At 52.9% G+C, this 17,938-nt stretch overlaps 1 protein-coding gene and 1 pseudogene across 1 annotated transcript in view; one reads left to right on the top strand and one right to left on the bottom strand.

The window, feature by feature from the left end:
- Positions 1-1,026: 1,026 nt before the first annotated feature.
- LOC142422371 (protein FAM114A2-like) lies at positions 1,027-2,419 on the top strand (annotated as a pseudogene).
- Positions 2,420-5,658: 3,239 nt separating this feature from the next.
- L3MBTL1 (L3MBTL histone methyl-lysine binding protein 1) overlaps positions 5,659-17,938 on the bottom strand; it is a 34,369-nt gene continuing 22,089 nt past the window's right edge. Inside the window, exons 19-21 of the mRNA XM_075528735.1 lie at positions 13,687-13,844; positions 13,119-13,181; positions 5,659-8,241 (exon numbers count right to left, since the gene is read on the bottom strand). Of these exons, the coding sequence (XP_075384850.1) occupies positions 8,143-8,241; positions 13,119-13,181; positions 13,687-13,844 (320 nt within the window). The 3' untranslated portion in view covers positions 5,659-8,142. The remainder of the gene's footprint in view (positions 8,242-13,118; positions 13,182-13,686; positions 13,845-17,938) is intronic.

The raw sequence follows: 17,938 nt of genomic DNA on the forward strand, positions 1-17,938 counted from the left end.
GGTCTGGCCCCAACCCAGAGAGGGGAGGTGGCTGGTCCCAGCGCACAGAACAAATCAGGGCAGAGCCCAGCGCCCCACCCCTTTGCAGGGCTGCTCAGCAGCTCCACCAGGCTCCGCCCCCTTTGCGCTCACATGCCAGCCAACACACACACACACACACACACAGTGGTATTTCGTAACCTGAATCACAGCATTCTGGCACATGTGAAATAAAAAGCAAAAGCTTCTTTCCAACGCATCTTCGACCTCATTTCCAAAGGTGACCAAGCCCATCGCTATAGATTGTGACTCAGAGTAACCTTCCAGGACAAGGTAGCGGTGCATCCTTACAAAGCGCCACATCTTCCTGCAGAGCAGTTCCTGGGTTCCAACTGCCCACCTACTGGTGACCAGCCGGGAGCTTAAGCACTGCGCCCCACGGCTCTTAGGAGGGATTCCTGTGAGGCACCATCGAATCAGTTCCAAGGCATGGGTCCCCGTGTACAAGGGGACATAGCAAGGCGCAATCCTGAGCACCTTCACAGCCATTGCTGTTTGAGGCCATGGTTGCAGCCACTGTGTCAGTCCATCTCTGAGGGTCCCCCTCTTTTTCACCGACCATCTACTTTACCAAGCATGATGTGCTTCTCTGGGAGCTGGCCCCTCCAGACAAACCGGCCAAAGGATGACAGATCAAGCACATGTAGTGGGAGGGGGAGGGGGAGAGGGGAAAAGAGACTCTGATACCAAGGGCTATCAGTAGAAAATGTTTGGAGGGTGGCGGCGGCGGCTGCGGTGAGGGCGGAGGCTCGCTGGGCGTGGGGCTGCCGCCCCGTGAGGAGGAAGTAGGGGGCAGCGGTGGAGTGGGGGGTCAGTGCGGGGTGTGAGCGCGCGTGGGTCGCTGCAGCGCAACGTTGGTGTGCGGAGTGGTCGGCGTTGGCAGCGTCGGAGAACTCAGTGACTCGCGCGAGCTGGTGTCTGGTCTCCTAGGCGAGGGCGGCTACGTGCCAGGCTGGAGGCGCCGCCGCACCCAGCGATGCTCTAATCATGCCAGATAAAGATGAAGTTAAGACACAAGTGGAAACCAAGGCAACTCCCAGCCCTGAGGATGGGAATTGTGAACCAGCAAGGAATTCTGAGTCTGCTGACCAAAGCACCAAGCCAGAGAGCAAATCAGAACCTGTAGTTTCCACTCGGAAACGCCCAGAAGCCCGATCTTCTCATGACCCTGACACTTCAGATGCTCACCCTGTTCAGGAATTTCAGGCTTTAGGCAAAGATCCTTTTTCCAAAGAGGCAGCCCAGACTGGATGGGGCTACTGGGGCAGCTGGGGCAAGAATGAAAGCACTTCCCCAGTGGCTGGACCATTTGGTGTCTTCTCCAGCATCTCCACGGCTGTTCAGAGCACAGGAAAGAGTGTAATCAGTGGGGGTTGGATGCTTTAGAATTCACTGGGAAGAAGACAATGGATGTGATAGCAGCAGAAGGAGATCCAGGGTTTCGGAAAAACCAAAGGTCTGATGAACCGGAATTCTACATTGTCTCAGGTTTTACGAGAGGCCAAAGAGAAAGAAGAGCTGGGGACCACCAAGGAGGTTACCATGGAAACGGGCAGGAAAACTCATTATGGGTTACTCTTTGATGAATTTCAAGGTCTTTCTCATCCAGAAGCTCTGGAGACGCTTTCCCGAGAAAGTGAAATAAAGGTAAAATCTATTCTGAATTCTCTGAGTGGGGAAGCATTAGACACTCTAAAACTTGATTTAGAGCAACTCAAGGAAACATTTTCCTTAGAAGAGTTCTGTGATGAAGAAGAAGAGAAAAAAGGGGATGACGACTTTACCAAAGAAATAATGGAGTTGTTTTCCCAGCTGCACGTCTCCTCTAGACCAGAGAAACTCACCAGAGCAAGAAATACTGCTTACGAATGGATCGAGACATCTCTGAAGAAGCCATTAGTAGAGAAGGAAGAAGAGGAACAATATTTGGAAATACAAAGTACTGAGCAAGTCAATAAAAAATCAGTAGCGGATATCCATGCATTTGCAATCTGGAGCCTGGCTGAACTGACTGCTTGTTCAATTGAACTTCTCCACAAAGCGGCAGCATTGGTTCTGCACGGTCAGGAGCAGGAAGTGACCGCCATAGAGAGGAGCAGAGCCCTCTCCCAGATGACAGTTGTGCTGTGTAAAGATTTGTCCGTTATGTCTAAAGAGTTCACCGCCTGCCTCACAAGTGCTGGGGTCAAAGAAAAGGCAGATGTCCTGAATCCATTAATCACGGCAGTATTTTTAGAGGCGTCCAACAGTGCTTCCTATATTCAGGATGCCTTTCAGCTACTCCTACCTGTGCTGGAGATTTCACTCATTGAGAGCAAGACGGACCCGCCGCAGGCATGAGCTGCAGTCCCTGTGGCCTTTGTTAGGACATCGAAGAACTGAGCAGATTCAAGCTGGACTAGTAGCGTGGTCTGGACGTGCCACATTCTATTGGATGGATGCTCATGCAGAAGTGAGGAGAGGGTTTAGTATTGAAAGATTCAGGCAGGCGAGCAAAATGTAAAAGGAAAGTTGTTGCCTTCCCTGCTTAGCTAGTCCCACTTGTTATAATTAAATATGAAAATATTCTTTTGTAGAAGGCCCAAGGATAATGGCTGTAGATAAAGGTCAGTGGGGCACTCAGGAAAGTGCTCTTTTCTTTGGTAGCATGCACAACACTAAAAATTTTGCCATGAATGTAATTGGCTTTTTTCCAAAGGAGAAGGAACTTGATTTAACATTCTAGAATTCATATGTGTGGCCTATTATTGGCATCTAGAGTCTCCAGTCTAGAAATACAATCTATGCCTGTAAGAAATTTGAGTATGTATAAACTCTAATGATTGCTCTTTATAATGTGAATTTTTAGAAATGGTTATAAAGTTGCATCTGTTCTAAGCAAAGAGTTGAGATTAAGGAGGAAGTTGCAGAAGACTACATATGTAACCACATACATGAACTATTGCAGCATACTCTTGACTTCAAATAGCACCTATCTCCACCCTAGGGTGTCTGGATTCAAGAGCATTACGTGGAACTTGTAAAAATGTCTTTGCAGATATTGTTTCTTCAGGTTATTTTTCATGCATACCCTATATGCAGGATAAACTCTGTAACAGCCAACTCCAAAGGAGTGTTAAAGTTCGTTTAGTAATTGGAGTTTTTATTGTTTGAATATTGTTGAAAAGGACTCTGGAGTCCTATAGAAACTATGTTCCTTTGTAACAGTCTATTTTTCCTCATTCCTTTTTGTTTGTTTGAATGCAATGCTTAGTGTATTTTTAGATGTAACTTCTATCCTTACAGCCTTAAGCTTCTTTTGCTCAGTTCAACAACTTAAGAGACTAGTGAGGGCCCATCTTCCTAAAGGTCATTTTGGTTTCTACTTTTTGTGAAAAGTTCTCCAACATTGTTGTTTTTAATGATCCCTTAACTTTTGTGAGTTCTCTCATTCATCTTCTAAAACTTTCCAAATAAAATTTTAAAATTGTGTCAAAAAAATGTTTGGAAACGATGATGGCAACATATGTACAAATGTCCTGGATACAACGGATGTATCAAGATTTTTATGAGCTGTAAGAGCCCCCAATAAAATGATTTATTACAATTTTTTAAAAGCAGATATATAAAATTTTTTAAATCAAATAGAACTGGCAGGTCGATTAAAGATAAATCAGTCCCTTGCTTCATTCTTTGGCTGTCTCCACGGGTTTCAATGGCACGATTATATTGGCATCCCTCAATCTTTGTTTTAAAAGTTACCAAGGGGCTGCAAACTGATGGTGCTAGCAATGGCACGTCCTACTTGACGTGATTGAAAGTTGGAATGATACGATCTATGTATTAAATCCCACCTAAGAAGAATAATAAAAAAATAAAAGTTAGAAATCGTCACACGGACACCAAGTGGCTCCCTCCCTCCTATGAACACAAGGTGTTAGCTCCTAACCACTCCAACACTTGCTTGTATGACCTTTTACTTCCCCTGAAGCTAGCTCGGGTCTCATTGACTGGTTTCAGCTTCTTCGGACAGTTAACGGGGAAGCGCCATTCTCTGTCTGCACATTGCTGGAAGCCCCCTCATAAACGACCCTCATCAGCGCTACGGGAAAGATGGTAAAACCCTCCTTCTGCCCTCTCGCTCATTGTGCTTGTGGCTTCTTGACCTTGCTTGACCTTGGTCTTCACCCTGCCAACTGCTCTCACTGGACATCGGTCCACGTGCCAACTGGTCCTCCCTTTGCCTGTCACTCTGGAAACCCCCTTTCCTTTTTGGTTCTCCTGTTATCTCCCTCTTGATTTTTCATTGACTCATTCATCCGCTGTGGAAATATTTGTCCTCAGGAATGGCGAAGGCGTTCTCTCGCGCCTTCTCGTGTCCAACATGGAGAAGTGCCAGGTGGATTCATACCCCCATGGAGGAGACCTGCCCGCTCGTCGCTGGCAGCTTCTCGCTGCTCTCCTCATTCTGGCATGGTACAAGTCATGCAGCTTGGCGCCTCCGCTTTCGCAGCCACGGTGCTGGGCATTCGGTGAGGCCCTTCCACAGAGAGAGAGTTTTTCCCAACTCTTGGTCAACCTCCTTTTTCATTTACAATGCTCTTGTTTTCTCTCCTACTAAGACGACTCCCCATTCTTCCTTATTTTCCATCTTTTTATTCTGATTCCCGAGTGATAGGAGCACCATCCTCCAACCTTCCTGTGGAATTTGATCTCTGTAATCACATGCCAATTTCCAAGGGCTCTTCTTGTCCCATAATGCTCACTGGTACAGCAGGCGTGACTGGGTGGATGGGGTCACGTCTTCCTTAGAGGGAAGGGTGAGGGAACAACGGGTAAGGGTGGGTGCAGACTTACCGAGGTGGCCAGAAGGCGGCGTGTTTCTTCTGATGACGTCCCTCGGACACAGATTATGAGGACATCTACTGAGATGGCAGGGAGATCAGGGGGCAGAGGCTTGAGGAGCTTCAAAAAGGAAGCCAGAGCAGGACAGTTGGACAACTGCCCACGTGCCAAGCTGGCCCTTGTACAATTCCTCAGTTCCTCAGACATGTAAGCACCTAATCAAAGTGTGAGAAAAAATAAAGGGGGGGGCAAGGAGAGGGCTTGGGCGGCATCCTTGGTATTCTTTTAGCCAACTGGTTTGTACAGGTAGCAAAGAAAATAGGGGAACGACGGCAAGAAAAAAGGTCAGAGCCATCAAATGGGGCAGGCCTCCCAATTCCCTGCCTGCTCAGGCTCTGGGAACCTTCAGGAATTCTCTTGATGCTGCTGGATATTTCCACCACCTGAAAGTCTGGGGTTTAAGAAAATGGAAGTCCACACTCAATGGTCTCTGCTCTTAGACCTTTATACAATGGCTATTTCACATGGCTCCAAGGGGCCCCGCTGCTTAGACTCCCCAACCCAGAGAAGTAAGCCTCCCCACTTATCCCTCTACCTGGATTCCTGGCTTTAAGACGGTGTCAAGAGCAGATCCTTCGGGGCCTTCAAATCATAGCAGAGACCACGCCGTCTCTCCAGCAGAGGCAAGGCATGAAATCATTCTATGTTTGTACCATGAAAACAGAAACAGACTCAGGCTACATACCAACCAGTTGAATTGTTCAAGTTTATTTATGTTGTTCCAAACACTGACAAAACACACCACATCTTGTCACTTTTTCTCCTCCTGTGTGCCAACGACACAGATTCACAAGTTAATTGACCTCAAACCAGAGGATTCTCCTCAGGAGCACATGCTCACATATATGTTCTCTTGCGCGCGCGCACACACACACACACACACACACACACACACACACACAGGCAACACGAAGGTAACTCCACCAAAGCGCTTACAAATGAAAGTGCAAAGAAGCTTCGTTTTCTCATCTGCGCCCACTCACTCTGCTTGGGAATTACACTGAAACACTCTTACTGCTTGGGACCAGGGCTGGGCTGGGCAAGGGCTGGGTGAGGTTGTCGGCAGGGGGGCAAAGGGCAAGTTTGGAGAATCGGGCAGAGGGCACTCGGGCACCAAACCACCACCAACTCCCTCTTCCTTGCTGCGCTCCCAGGGCAAGGTGCAAGCGTTTCCTTGGGAGCATGGGCAGGGGTGAAGGGAGGCCAGGTTGGGCAGAGGCAGCTTTCTTACGTTCAGGGATTGGGTTTATCTCCCAGGAGGCGGAATTTATGCAAAAAGTGTGGAGGCCTCAGCACTTGGAGGCCTGGGGCCGCTTTCTCCAAGGCCGTGGGCCCTCCCCACTGCCTTTGTCTTAGGCAAGTATCCGGGAGTGCAGTTGGCAGATCTATGAGGCACATCTCAGCCTCTCTTCAGAAGCTCGGCAAGGTACCAGGGCCCCAGTGGTGCATCCCTGCTGCCTGCTACTCATATCACAAAGTCACTGAACTGAGGCCAGGGAGCTGCTGCCCCAGCAACCAAGATCAGAGATGCCCCGACTGGCTCCTCTTCCCCTGTGGTGAAGGGGCCCCAGTGCAACCTCTGCCAACCCAGCCCTCACCAAGTTGGCTTGTCCCCTTTCCTCCTGGGAAGGCTATGCTCAGAGCTGCCGCTAAAGGCTGAGAGGGGAGGGCTGGGTCCGAGATTTGAAATCCCGAGAGAGTTCAGCTGGGGCTGAGTGGTTGCCCTGGACTAGCTACCTGGGCCCATGGAGGGGGCCTTGCTAGGCTCGGGCAGGAAACCAGCAGAACTTGAGGTTTCTCCATTCTATGGGAAAAGTAAATGTCCTACTTTAACAAGAATAGCCCTTAACATTTTCCCAACACCAACCTTCCTATCTGCACCCTGTCCAGCACTGTTCTACGCGCGCACGCGCGCGCGCACACACACACACGACTGCAGGCCCCTCTTAGCACCTGGGGCACAGCAGCCTGGCAGTCATTCCTCATCTGCATGTAGGGCAGGTTTGTGCTAGGGCGCTGGCCCTTCCCACCCAGGCTGCTTCTCAGGAACGGGGCCTGGGAAGCAGGTTTGGCAGTGGCTCAGTGGAGCCTGGGTCCCCACTAGGATAGAAAGTCCAAGTCCCAGGCCTAGCAGGGATCTGGTTGGCAGTGCAAGACCGGTGGAGAGTGGGGAAAAGGGCTGTAAGGGAGCTGGGAGACTCAAAAGACGCTCACCTTCCTGACGCCCAACCTTGAATGGTCTTTGTAACTTTCTCAAGAATAAGCAGTGGACATTTAAGGGATAGTTCATATGTGACCTTATGGTGCATGCCTGCTAGACAGAGCACTACATTCTTATGACCATAGGCCTGGTCAGCCTGGGACCCTTCTCCCCTACTGGAGGGCTCTCGGAGCAGAGATCCTCAGCTCGGGAGTGGGAGGCTATGCCCAGCACTGGGAGCTACCAGGCCCAGGGGAGCTATCTCTCTGGTCCAGAGCCCCAGAGTGTATGCGATGTATCCTGGGGCTGGTCTCCTGGCCCAGTGACCAATCTAGCCTCTCCAGACCTACACAGGAAGGATATGTGTCTCCTTTGTGGAATCCCAAACTTTGCCACCTGCAAAGCCAACTCGGCTTACCCACACTGCCTGCTACTGGAACTTGGCATGGGACGGTACAGTGACCAGGGGTCCAGCGCTGGGCATGTCTAAGAAAGCATCCCGGCCCAGCCAGAGACACCCCATGGAGGCTATGAGAACAGTCTCCAAGGGGTCTGGCTAAGCGACCAGGCCCATCCAGGGCAGCAAAACCAGCAGGTGGAGCGGAGGCTGGTGGGATGAGGAAGGAGAAAGGAAAGAGTGGGAGAATGAGGCTTTGGGCAGAGGTCTCCGGCTCTACCAGACCGTCCTTGACCACTGAGCCCAGTGGCAATGACACAAGGCAGCTAGAGCTGGGGGGGCTGCCAGCGGCAGGGCGCTGCCCAGTTTCTCCGTCAGTAATGCTCCCCGTGCGCACTACTGCCTCACCTCTGGGGCTGCTGGCCGCGAGCCTTCCGCAGGACTCAGTGGCTAGGACTGCCCCTTCCCGGGTCTCCTCTGCACCTTCTAGGACGCAGCCCTGGAGAGGAGACCAAGTCAGGTGGGAGGCAGGCGTGGGTGGGGGTGGGGGTGCTCGGATGAGATGGGTGAAGCCATCGTCTGCAGAGGGCAGCCGAGGAGGGCCTGGCCCAAGCCGAGCCTGTCACTTGAAGGTGTCATCGGCGTTTTTGAACATGAGGATGGAGTTATAGATCTTCAAGGCTGGGCCCAGCTTGACGCTCATGATCTTCACAATGTCCGCCTGTGTCAGCAAAAGGAAGGCCTCGCCGTCAATCATCTGAGGGGGCGGGGCGGGGACAACGGAGAAGGTAGGAGGGGCCAAGAGGGCAGGGGGCGGGGAGGGGCGATGCGTGGGGAGTGGAGAGGAAGATTAGACCGTGAATTGGAAATTAAGGATACGTGGGGGAGGGGGGAGGAAGGCAAGGGTCAAGGAGAAGGGCGGAGAAAGGAAAAAAGCAAGACAGCAGTGGGGACAGAGAAGGAAAGAGAGAGATCCAGTTTCCCCCTGGTCCGCAGGCATGCACGCTCCCCGCTTTACGCCCGACTGGCCTGAAAGCCAGTGTTCCTATGCGCAAAATGCCTTCGGGAGTCCTTACTGTCCCACCGGTCAATCTGAGAGGCGCTCAGAGTGGGACCGGCCAACGCTGTGCGCATGCCGGTGTGATGTAACACCAAGTCCACAGGTGACCCCTGGGCGGCTGCCCTTGACCGAGAGAGAGGCAGGGAGGGAGGTGGAGAGATTGCGGTTGAAGTTCTCTAACTAAGTATTGGGGTCTATTTTCCCCGGGGTGGCGGGACAAGAGACAGGGCACCGCAGGAAAGCCACAGGCCAAGCACGTGATGGAAGATCTTTCTCTGTGTCGTGAGAAAAGGAAAGCGGAAAAGGAAAGGGGACTTCCTACATTAGAAGATATTTCCGAAACAGAACGCAGCTTGGACCCTGGTTTAAAACGCACCAATTGCAAAAGCTATTCTGGGACTTCCAATCTAGGCCAAGGACTAGATGGAATCAAGAGATTCCGGTCAATTTGGCAGGTAGGATGATGATATTGTGGTTAGGTTTTAGACACGCCTGCTAAAGTACCTGAGGCGCCCTGGTGATGTAGTGGGTTACCAGTTGGCCAGCTAACCACAAGGTCAGCAGTTTGAAACCACCAGCTGCTTTGCGCTCCCGAAATAGGCTTTCTACTCCCCTGAAAACATACCATCTTGGAAACCCACAGGGGCAGTTCTACCCTATCCTACAGGGTCCCAAGAGTCATCATCAACTCAGTGGCAGTGAGTTTGTTTGGTTCTGTTTGAGGCGGTGGGGTCGGAAGTGAGCTTGGTTTGGGCTGCAGTACTCAGCGGTGAAGCGTGGGGATGACTTTAATCCACTGAAAAATACTTCCTCCCCCAAAGAGGGGAAGCAGAGAGGAAGCCTCTGGTAGGCAGAACTAGAGGGTCTGGGGTATAGGCTGGGGCAGGGAGGGGCAGAGCTTGAGCAGAGGGAGAGATGAAGAGGGTGGGGGTAGGAAATGCTGCATGGGGTTAGGGACATGGCGAGGGGGGCAGGGGACAAGGAGGTGCCACTTGGCAAGGTGTGCTTGGCTGGGCTGGAGAGCCCCTGGATGAGATCACATGGCCCAAAGGACCCCCTCCTCTGGGCACCTGAACCCCCTTTTGGGGGAGATTGCCCTTGTTCTCATGTGCGATCCTCAAGAATTGCCGCCGATGTAACATCTATAGGGTACACTTCTTACCTGCCCAGGCCGTCTTACATGCTTCCCTACAATGACCTGTTCCCTCCTGGCAGCCTCCCTGTGAGGGGCTACCAGCGGCGCCCCCATCCCATTTTCCACATGATGACATGGAGGCTCAGGAGCTATGGGAGATGCCCAAGGGGTATGTAGTTCACGGTTCCAGAAGGGTGATTTTAACCACAGTGGGTGCTGGCTGGAAGATCATGCAGCTCAGTGTGTGTCCTGCCAGCCCAGCTCTCCCCACCACTTCCCACTCCATCCCACCCCACCCCCCAATGGCTGCTTCTCCAGCACTGGGTGTTTTCTGCTTTTGGACTCACTCCGCCACCCCGGACAGCAGGCCCTGTACAACCCCTCCTCCCTCACCCCCCAGCCCCTAGTGGTCCTCCCCATGCTCAGAGCGTCCCACTCCTATGGTGGCTTCCGTCCTTCCCAGAGCTCAGCTCCAGCAGCCCCACTCCTCCAGAGGTACCAGAGGGCTTAGGTGAATCTGCAGCTAGGGAGGGCCACCTGTCATTATTTGCTGACTGATTTAGACAAAAAATACCAAGGCTACAATGAGGTAGGCCGAGTAAAGGCTGGACGGATGATCTAAAAGACCAGGTGTCCACTCTGCTCTGAGCCCTCCCTCGTGAAGCAAGCCCCTGGTGACTAGTCTGCACCTCAGCTGGTAAGCACCCTGACCATCGGCGCAGCCATCAGAGCCGGCCCTCAGTGTAGCCAAAATAAGTCTCCTCCCCACAGCCTGGTCCCATCTGGAGAAATGGATCCTAGGAAAAGATCATCTTTTGCCCCCACCAGGGGCCAGATTCTGTCTGAGATCCCCTGTGATGCCAGCAGCCCGCAAGTGCCACCCCCGAGCCACTGTCCCTTCAGCGGTTGCTAATCTATATCATGGGCAGGCTATGCTGAACTACGAAAAGGAGCGTATGTTCAGGGGTGATGTGGCCCTTCTCCACCCCAGGGCTGGGCTGGAGGGCCAAGCACTTCGGTGGCTACCCAGCTGGCTGTGTCAACTGCCCTCCAAGAGGGCAAAGCCTAAGTAAGGAGACTCCCTGATAGAGTCACAGTGCTCTGGTCTGTCTCATGACACATGCATGCTGAAGACATGGATGAGACACAAAAGGCTGGTGAGCAGCATCGATGACAGAACCGCGATGGAAAACAACGAGACGACGGAACCAACAAGATAGCCTTTAATAAGGATCCATGTGCCGTTTTACATTATGCTCTGGAATGCAAACCCAGTGGTACAGGTACACGCTGGGAAATTCCGCTTGAAGCTGATGTCAAAAGCGCTGGGGCAGGCTTTCGTGAAGCCCAACGGGGCAATGTGGGGCTGCCCTACAGCGAGCGCACACATAGACCTCGCTAATAAAAATGCAGTGCTCTCAGCGAGGGCAAGAGAAAGCAACCTGACTATCCATGCACAAGAAGCCTATGCGGGCACAGTCAGACCACAAAACATCCCCCAGAACGGACCGCCGTCCACACAACACGGGCGAACCGCCAAGAACCACACAGTGACTAAAAATAAGACAGGCCACCAACCTCACGCCTGCTGTGTGGTTCCCTTTAGCCTGGGAGCAGTGGGCAGCGGAGCACACACCTTCCTGCACGGAGGAGATGCCGGGTCTCCCTTTCAGTGTGGAAGAGTCATGATCAAGGCCTTTCTTAGTTAAGGAGCACTGTGCATTCCAATGAGAGGGAGAAGAGGCAGTAACAATGTTTCCTCTTGGAAACCCTATTAGAGTGGCCGTGAGTTAGAATCCAGTCCGTGGCAGTGGGCTTGACTTATTGTTGTTGATATGCATTAAAAAGCGGAGCTCTGGTAGCTCACTGGTTAAGCAACTGGCCAAGACCTGGAACTGTCAGTGGTTCAAAACCACCGGCTGCTCCGTAGAAGAAAGATGACAAGTAGGTACCGCCTTGGGGACCTACTCTGTCCCAAGGGGTTGCTGGGCCTTGGGATCACCTCGGTGGCACTGGGTCTGCATTGACAAACTAGAGTTACCGTGACTTTGTTTCTGTCTTGTTTATTGAGCTGCAATGAGCATAGCACACAATTCACTGGTTCACAGTTCACGTCCAGGGTCACTCCACGGGGTGAGCCTGCACAGAATCCCCAACACACAGTGACCAGAATGGACAAAACCCCACAAATCGATCGTGAGCACTGTAAGGTGCTTTTAACAACTGGACTCAGTCTTTGCTTCTTTTTGTAAATCTCAAACTCTTCATTTATCTTATATGGAAACACTGATAAATTCCCATTGTTTCTCACTAATAATGAGTTATGACGAGGCGCTTATGGCAAAACTCACGATGTTTAAAAAAAGCTAGCAGTTTTATTGGCACGTAAGTCGAGGTACCGTTTCTCGGGCTCCCACTAAGCGGCAGTGAGGGTTAGTCCGCCGTGGCGGGATGGTGTGTTGCTACCTATTCGTACACAGGAGGGCGGCGATGACGCAGACTCGGGCGTCAGGATGCCATCGAGGCCAGCAGGGGCTCTGCCGTTGGCCATCACCAGACCCGTTTCGCTCGGCTTTGTTGTGCTCGGTGCCATCCAATGGGCTTCAACTGGGCGCATGGCCACGTGGCAGAGCGGAACTGCCCTAGGGGTTTTCTTGGGGGGCATTTTTACAAAAGGTCTTCCTCGCAGTCTTTTATACACCAGCTTTCTCCCAGGTTGGCTGCTGGGTAAGTTCTAACTGCCAACCTTTCAATCCGCAGCGGGACGCTTAACCACTGCACCACCAGGGCTCCTTACAGCTCCTTTTTTTTTTTCCCAGTTAAAATTTCCAGGCCAAGAGACGGTGGACAGCAGAAACTGGCAGAGCTGGTGTTTAAACCCAAACTCTCCAAAACCAGCCTTCTTTCAGCTACAACTTACTGCTGCTTAACTTGGGTCCTGATCTATAAGGGCGTGCTCGGATATACTCAAAAGAGGCTTTCAAATATCTAGTCCCTAGTGATCCGAAAAGTCCAGAGTTCGAAACCACCAGCCGCTCCTCAGGAGAAAGATGAGCTTTCTACTCCCGTACACAGTTCCCGTCTCAGAAACTCAGAGGCAGTTCTATCCTGTCCTATAGGGTCAGCAGGCGTCGACACTGACTCCATGGATGGTAGTGAGAGAGAGGGACTCTCGCTGGTGGAGGACAAAAGACGGGGCCAGAGGACAGACGAAGGGACACAACTCTGTCTCCCTGAGCGTGTCTCCGCCCAAGGGTGATCAGGACACAGCTCTCGGAGGCAAAGTCCACCCAGACCTCCCCCCAGGAATGGAGGTTACTCCAACTGGTCTCATCCAGGTGGGGACAGAGCTGGTGGGACACAGACACCCCCCTCTGTCTCCCACTCTACACGAGCACCTTACCTCATCTTTGAAGAGTCGTGCCTGGTCCTCATAACCCGTCAGAGTCTGAACAAAGCCGAAGACCTTGGAAACCAAAGAGGACATATTGTTAAGGGGCTGGGGGAGAGGTTCCCATGTCTCTGGGAGGTGGGGCGGGCTGAGTTTGGGGCTTGTCTCCCTGCTGGATTCCTAGCCACTAGCAGCACACCCAGGGGTGTGGCAGAGTGGCTACACGTTGGGCTGCTGACCATAAAGTCCATAGTTTGAAACCACCAGCGGCTCCATAGGAGAAAGATGAGGCTTTCTACTCCCATAGAGAGTTCCAGTCTCAGAAACTCCAAGGGGGTAGTCCTACGCTGTCCTCTAGGGTCCTTATGAGCCGGCGGCATCCACTCGATGGCAGCTGAGTGAGAGCAGCACCCCCACTCCTCAGCCAGCAGCCCCCACCGGGCAGCTGGAAGGCGCTGTGGACTGCCCCGCTGAGCTGGCAGTTGTCTCAGGCTCTGCCAGAGGGCCCCTCTTGAGCCCTCCCACCAGGGGGTGGGGAGGTGGAGGACAAGCAGAAGAGCAAGTGCCCCTCACTCCTCACCTCATCGATGGTCCACTTGGCCACTTCCGAGGCTGAGATGCCCGCCACTCCAGGCAGGAGTTTGCAGTGCTGCTCCCAGCACACAGAGAGGGAACGGTCGGGGTGTGTGGACAAGGCCGACATGAAGAGGGACCGGCGCATGGCCTCGGTGGTGAGCGCTGGAAGGCAGAAGCAGAGGCTGGCAGGGCTGAGAACTGACCTGATCTCCCAGGTCTGCTCCTACTCACACCACTGGGGAGACCAGTCGGCAGAGCTGATAGGGCCAGAGTCCTTTTCTGAGACCATCTCTTGCAGAACCCAGGGGGTGGTCCAGATCTCCTCACTCTCGATCCAGAGCTCACTGCTTCTAGGGATGGGCCCTCGAGCTACTGGCTCAGGTCAGCTGGGAAAGGAGCCGCCTGCCATCTCTCTGAACGGGCAGTTTCTGGAAGGTAGCTCCCACCAGCCTGGCCCCCGCAGTATCCCAGAAGCACTATTCTCTGGATACGGTGCCTTGAAATGGCCCCAATGTCCAAACGAGCTCAGCTTTCTTCTTCTAAGTCCTTTTGGGGCTCAACCAGCTTTCCTACCCCACCCGCTGAGCCTCAAGTCTCCACTTCTCTCCTCAACTCCATCAGCCCGGTCAATTCGGCCTCCGGACATTCCCGTCACCCAGGAAATCTCTGGTCTCCTCGCCAACTTCACAGGTGCCTGTCACTTTCCTTCCTGATCAGTTCCCAGAATCCTTAGCTCCTGGCCACCAGCTTCCAAGTTGTTCTGTGGATCTGGTGATGGGGATAGGTGTTCAGTCCTCTTTCACCAGGCCTGGAATGTGCCCACCTGAGCTGTGTCTACCTCTGTTTGGAAAGGCTTGGCCCTGCCCACCTCTACTGGCCACCATGGAGCTATGCTGCACTGTGGTTACTGTCTTATGGGGCTTGCCCAGCTTCTACCACGGTCCAAAACAGCTGGCTCTTTCCTGCCCATGTGGGGCCAGCTCGAGACAAAGGGGAATATGGCCCCTCCATGGCCCTCTTCTCAAAGGCCATCACTGTCCCCTACCCCCACCTCCCACCCCGGGCCATCTTTCTCTTCCGGCTCAGCCTTTCCTCTCAACTCTTCTGCATCCATGATCGTACCCAGAAGGCCTAAAATCCCTCTACCAGGCCCAATGGCAGCTCTTGGGTAACACTTGCTCCTTGCTGTCTTCCCTGTCCATCAGGCCCAAATCTGAGCTCCTGACCCCTGTGCGACCCCGTCCCCCGCACCCCAAATAGTGACCACCTTCAGCACCACCAAGGCATCTGCTGCCTCCAGACCAGTTTGGAGCACATCAGAGCCTCCCATAAAGGCCACCAGCACACACACTTCTTTCACCTGGCCACAGCCTGCCACCACACCCCCTGGTGCTCCCTCCTTGGAGCTGGGTCTCTGGTCTACCAGGAAGCTTGGGGTGGGGGTTGGGGTGCAGAGGAACAGGTTGCAGGTAGCTCCCCTCCGTATCCTTCCACACCAGGGCCCCACACGGGGCACTCACAGCAGTTAGGGTCTCTGATCTCACTGTAAACCACCTAGCTGCAGGTCAGGAGAGTGTCCCGCTCTTTCGAGTAGCTGGTGCTCTTGTGGCTCGAATGGCCCCCAGAAGTACAGTGAGGACAGTGATCAAGCCCTGTCCTCTCTTAGCGATCTACCAGCACACCCGGAGGCCTCTACAGAGGTCTACCCTGGATGAGTGAGAAGATGCCTCTGTGGCAGAGCCCACAGCGACCACTGTGAGAGAGCAGCCGGAGGAGCAGAATGCTGGCCAACCTGGGCTCTTGCCCCTGCTTGGTCCAGGGGCCTGGAGACCTTAGGCAAGTCCTTCCTCACTGTCCCTGGGCCTCCACCTCTGGAAAGACTTAATGTCCCAACAGTTCTACTGGGTATTTCTGGATAGAACCCAGTAGTCAAGAGCCCTCTGGTGGGCAGAATGGGAGTTGACCTGGGTACCAAGGTGCGGGCAAGCCAGTTCCGACACACAGCGATGCCTTTTGACCGTGTGCAAGAGAGCCAAACATTGGCCAGTCCCGCGCCATCTTCGCAATCGCTCCTATGTGGGAGCCCCCTATTATAGCCACTGTGTCAATCCACCTTGTCAAAGGCCTTCCTCTTTTACATTGCCCTCCACTTTACCCAGTGGACTCCAGCGATGAGTCTCTCCGGGTAACAGTCCAGTGTGTGAGACGAAGGGTAAACAACCTGGCCTCTAGGGAGCGTTCTAGCTGTACGTCTACCAAGGCAGAGTCGTTGGTTCTTTGGGCCACCCACCGTATTCCATGATCTCTGTCGGCACCCACAATCCACATGCATCAATTCCAGTCTTCCTTAACCATGGCTAACTTCCATGTGGAGTAACTGAAAATTACCATGGCTTGGGTCAGGTGCACCTTGGTCCTCAAGGTGTTTTAAAGAAGCCGTCTGTCGTCGTCGGTTTACCCAATGCAGCGTGTCCTCTGGTCTCTCCACTGCTGCTTCCCCGAGTAGCGATCGTGGCTCTAAGCAAGATGAAGTCCTTGACAACGTCCAGCTTCCCTCCACTGATCATGTCACATGCCCATCCAGTCGTGGGATCTGGGTCTTCTCGACTGAGTTGACATCCAACCAGCAGGCGGCAATCCTTCATCTTCCGCAACAGGTGCTTCAAATCCTCCTCACTTGCAACAAGCAAAGTTGGGTCATCTGCATCTCACAGGTTGTTAATAAGCCGTCCTCCGATCCTGATACTGCGTTCTTCTTCATATAATCTGGATTCTCTATGTGTGTAGCATACAGAGTGGCTAAGTATGGTGAGAGGACACAACCTCGACACTCACCTTTCTTTGTATGAAATAAAGTAGTACGTACTCCCTTGTTCTGTTCACAAAACTGCCTCTTGGTCCATGTACAAGTTCCACATGAGCAATATGAGGTTCTCTAGCATTTTCGTTCTTCTCAAGGCTGTCCATAGTTTATGATCCTCACAGTCAAATGCCTTGGCATAGTCAATAAAACACAAGTAAACATCTTTCTGATATTCTCTGCTTTCAGCCAACATCCCACGGAGAGGCAAGGAGAAGTCTCCTCACCAGGAGACACAACCTTGTGGTTGGGGGAATTGCTTTCTTCCACTAGGAGACAATAGAAGTCAGGCCAAGGGTTATTCCAGCAGACAGCTGTGCTCAGCACTCTGTGAGTCTTCTCCTCTAATCCTAGGCCAGCCGGAGGTAGCCATGACCATGACCATCATCATCATCATCATCATCATCTGTATTTTATGAACAAGGAAGCTGAGACCAGAGAGGTGGATCACCTGCCCAAGGTTGCACAGCCTGTCGTGGGTAAGGTGAGCTTTCCATCATGACACTACATATTGCCCAGGTCACTGGGACAACTTGGGTCCCACTCTGTTGTGCAATGAACCAGATAATTTATCCTGCAGCCTTAAGAGGAGAAACAATCAATGCAGCTGAGCCAACCTCCCCGGCACCTTGCTGTGTACCAGGGACTGATGCGAAGTGGTTAAACAGAGGCCACCACCCGGGGGAGGGATCGCTCGGCCCCTCCCCTTGAAGGGGAGTGAGACAGGAACTGACCCCAGGGTCAGTGATCTATGTCAAATACTCACTCCATACCTGAGTTATAAGTGAGTGATAGCCACTGCCGTGTGTCTACGCCGGAGCAGTAGCGCCCGGCTCTTATTTCGCCATCGTTAGTTCTTAGGAGAAAGAGGAGGCTGTCTGCTCCCATAAAGCCTGACCCTAGAGAGGGTCACTGTGAATCAGGGTCGACTCGATGGCTGTGAAGCCCTGCTGGCACAGTGGTTAAGCACTCAGCTGTTAACCAAAAGGTCAGTGGTTCCAACCTACCGACCGCTCTGTGGAGGAGAAATGTGGCAGTCTCCGTCTGTCAAGATGGATTGCCCTGGGGGCTATGGGACAGTGCAACCTAACAGCAGGGCCCGGGTGTTAGTAACGCAGGGACTGACTGTCCCAGCGACCCGTGGCAGGAGTCAGACCTGAGGCCCAGCTCTGCCTTTCCAAGCTGAATGTCCTGGGGCTGGTGCCGTCGGTGGCCGAGCCGCACCTCCTGCAACGGGATATCTGGGAGGACGAGAGCTACAGGACGGGATGCCTGTGAGAGGGACGGAGTTCTGGTGACCCAGATGAGCTGCTAACCACAAGGCCGGTTCTTCCAACCCAGCAGCCACTCCCAGAGGAGACCACGGAGGCTGCTCCCGCAAAGTTTTCTGAAGCCT

The sequence above is a fragment of the Tenrec ecaudatus genome, chromosome 12 (assembly GCF_050624435.1).
Source record: "Tenrec ecaudatus isolate mTenEca1 chromosome 12, mTenEca1.hap1, whole genome shotgun sequence".
NCBI lineage: Eukaryota > Metazoa > Chordata > Mammalia > Afrosoricida > Tenrecidae > Tenrec > Tenrec ecaudatus.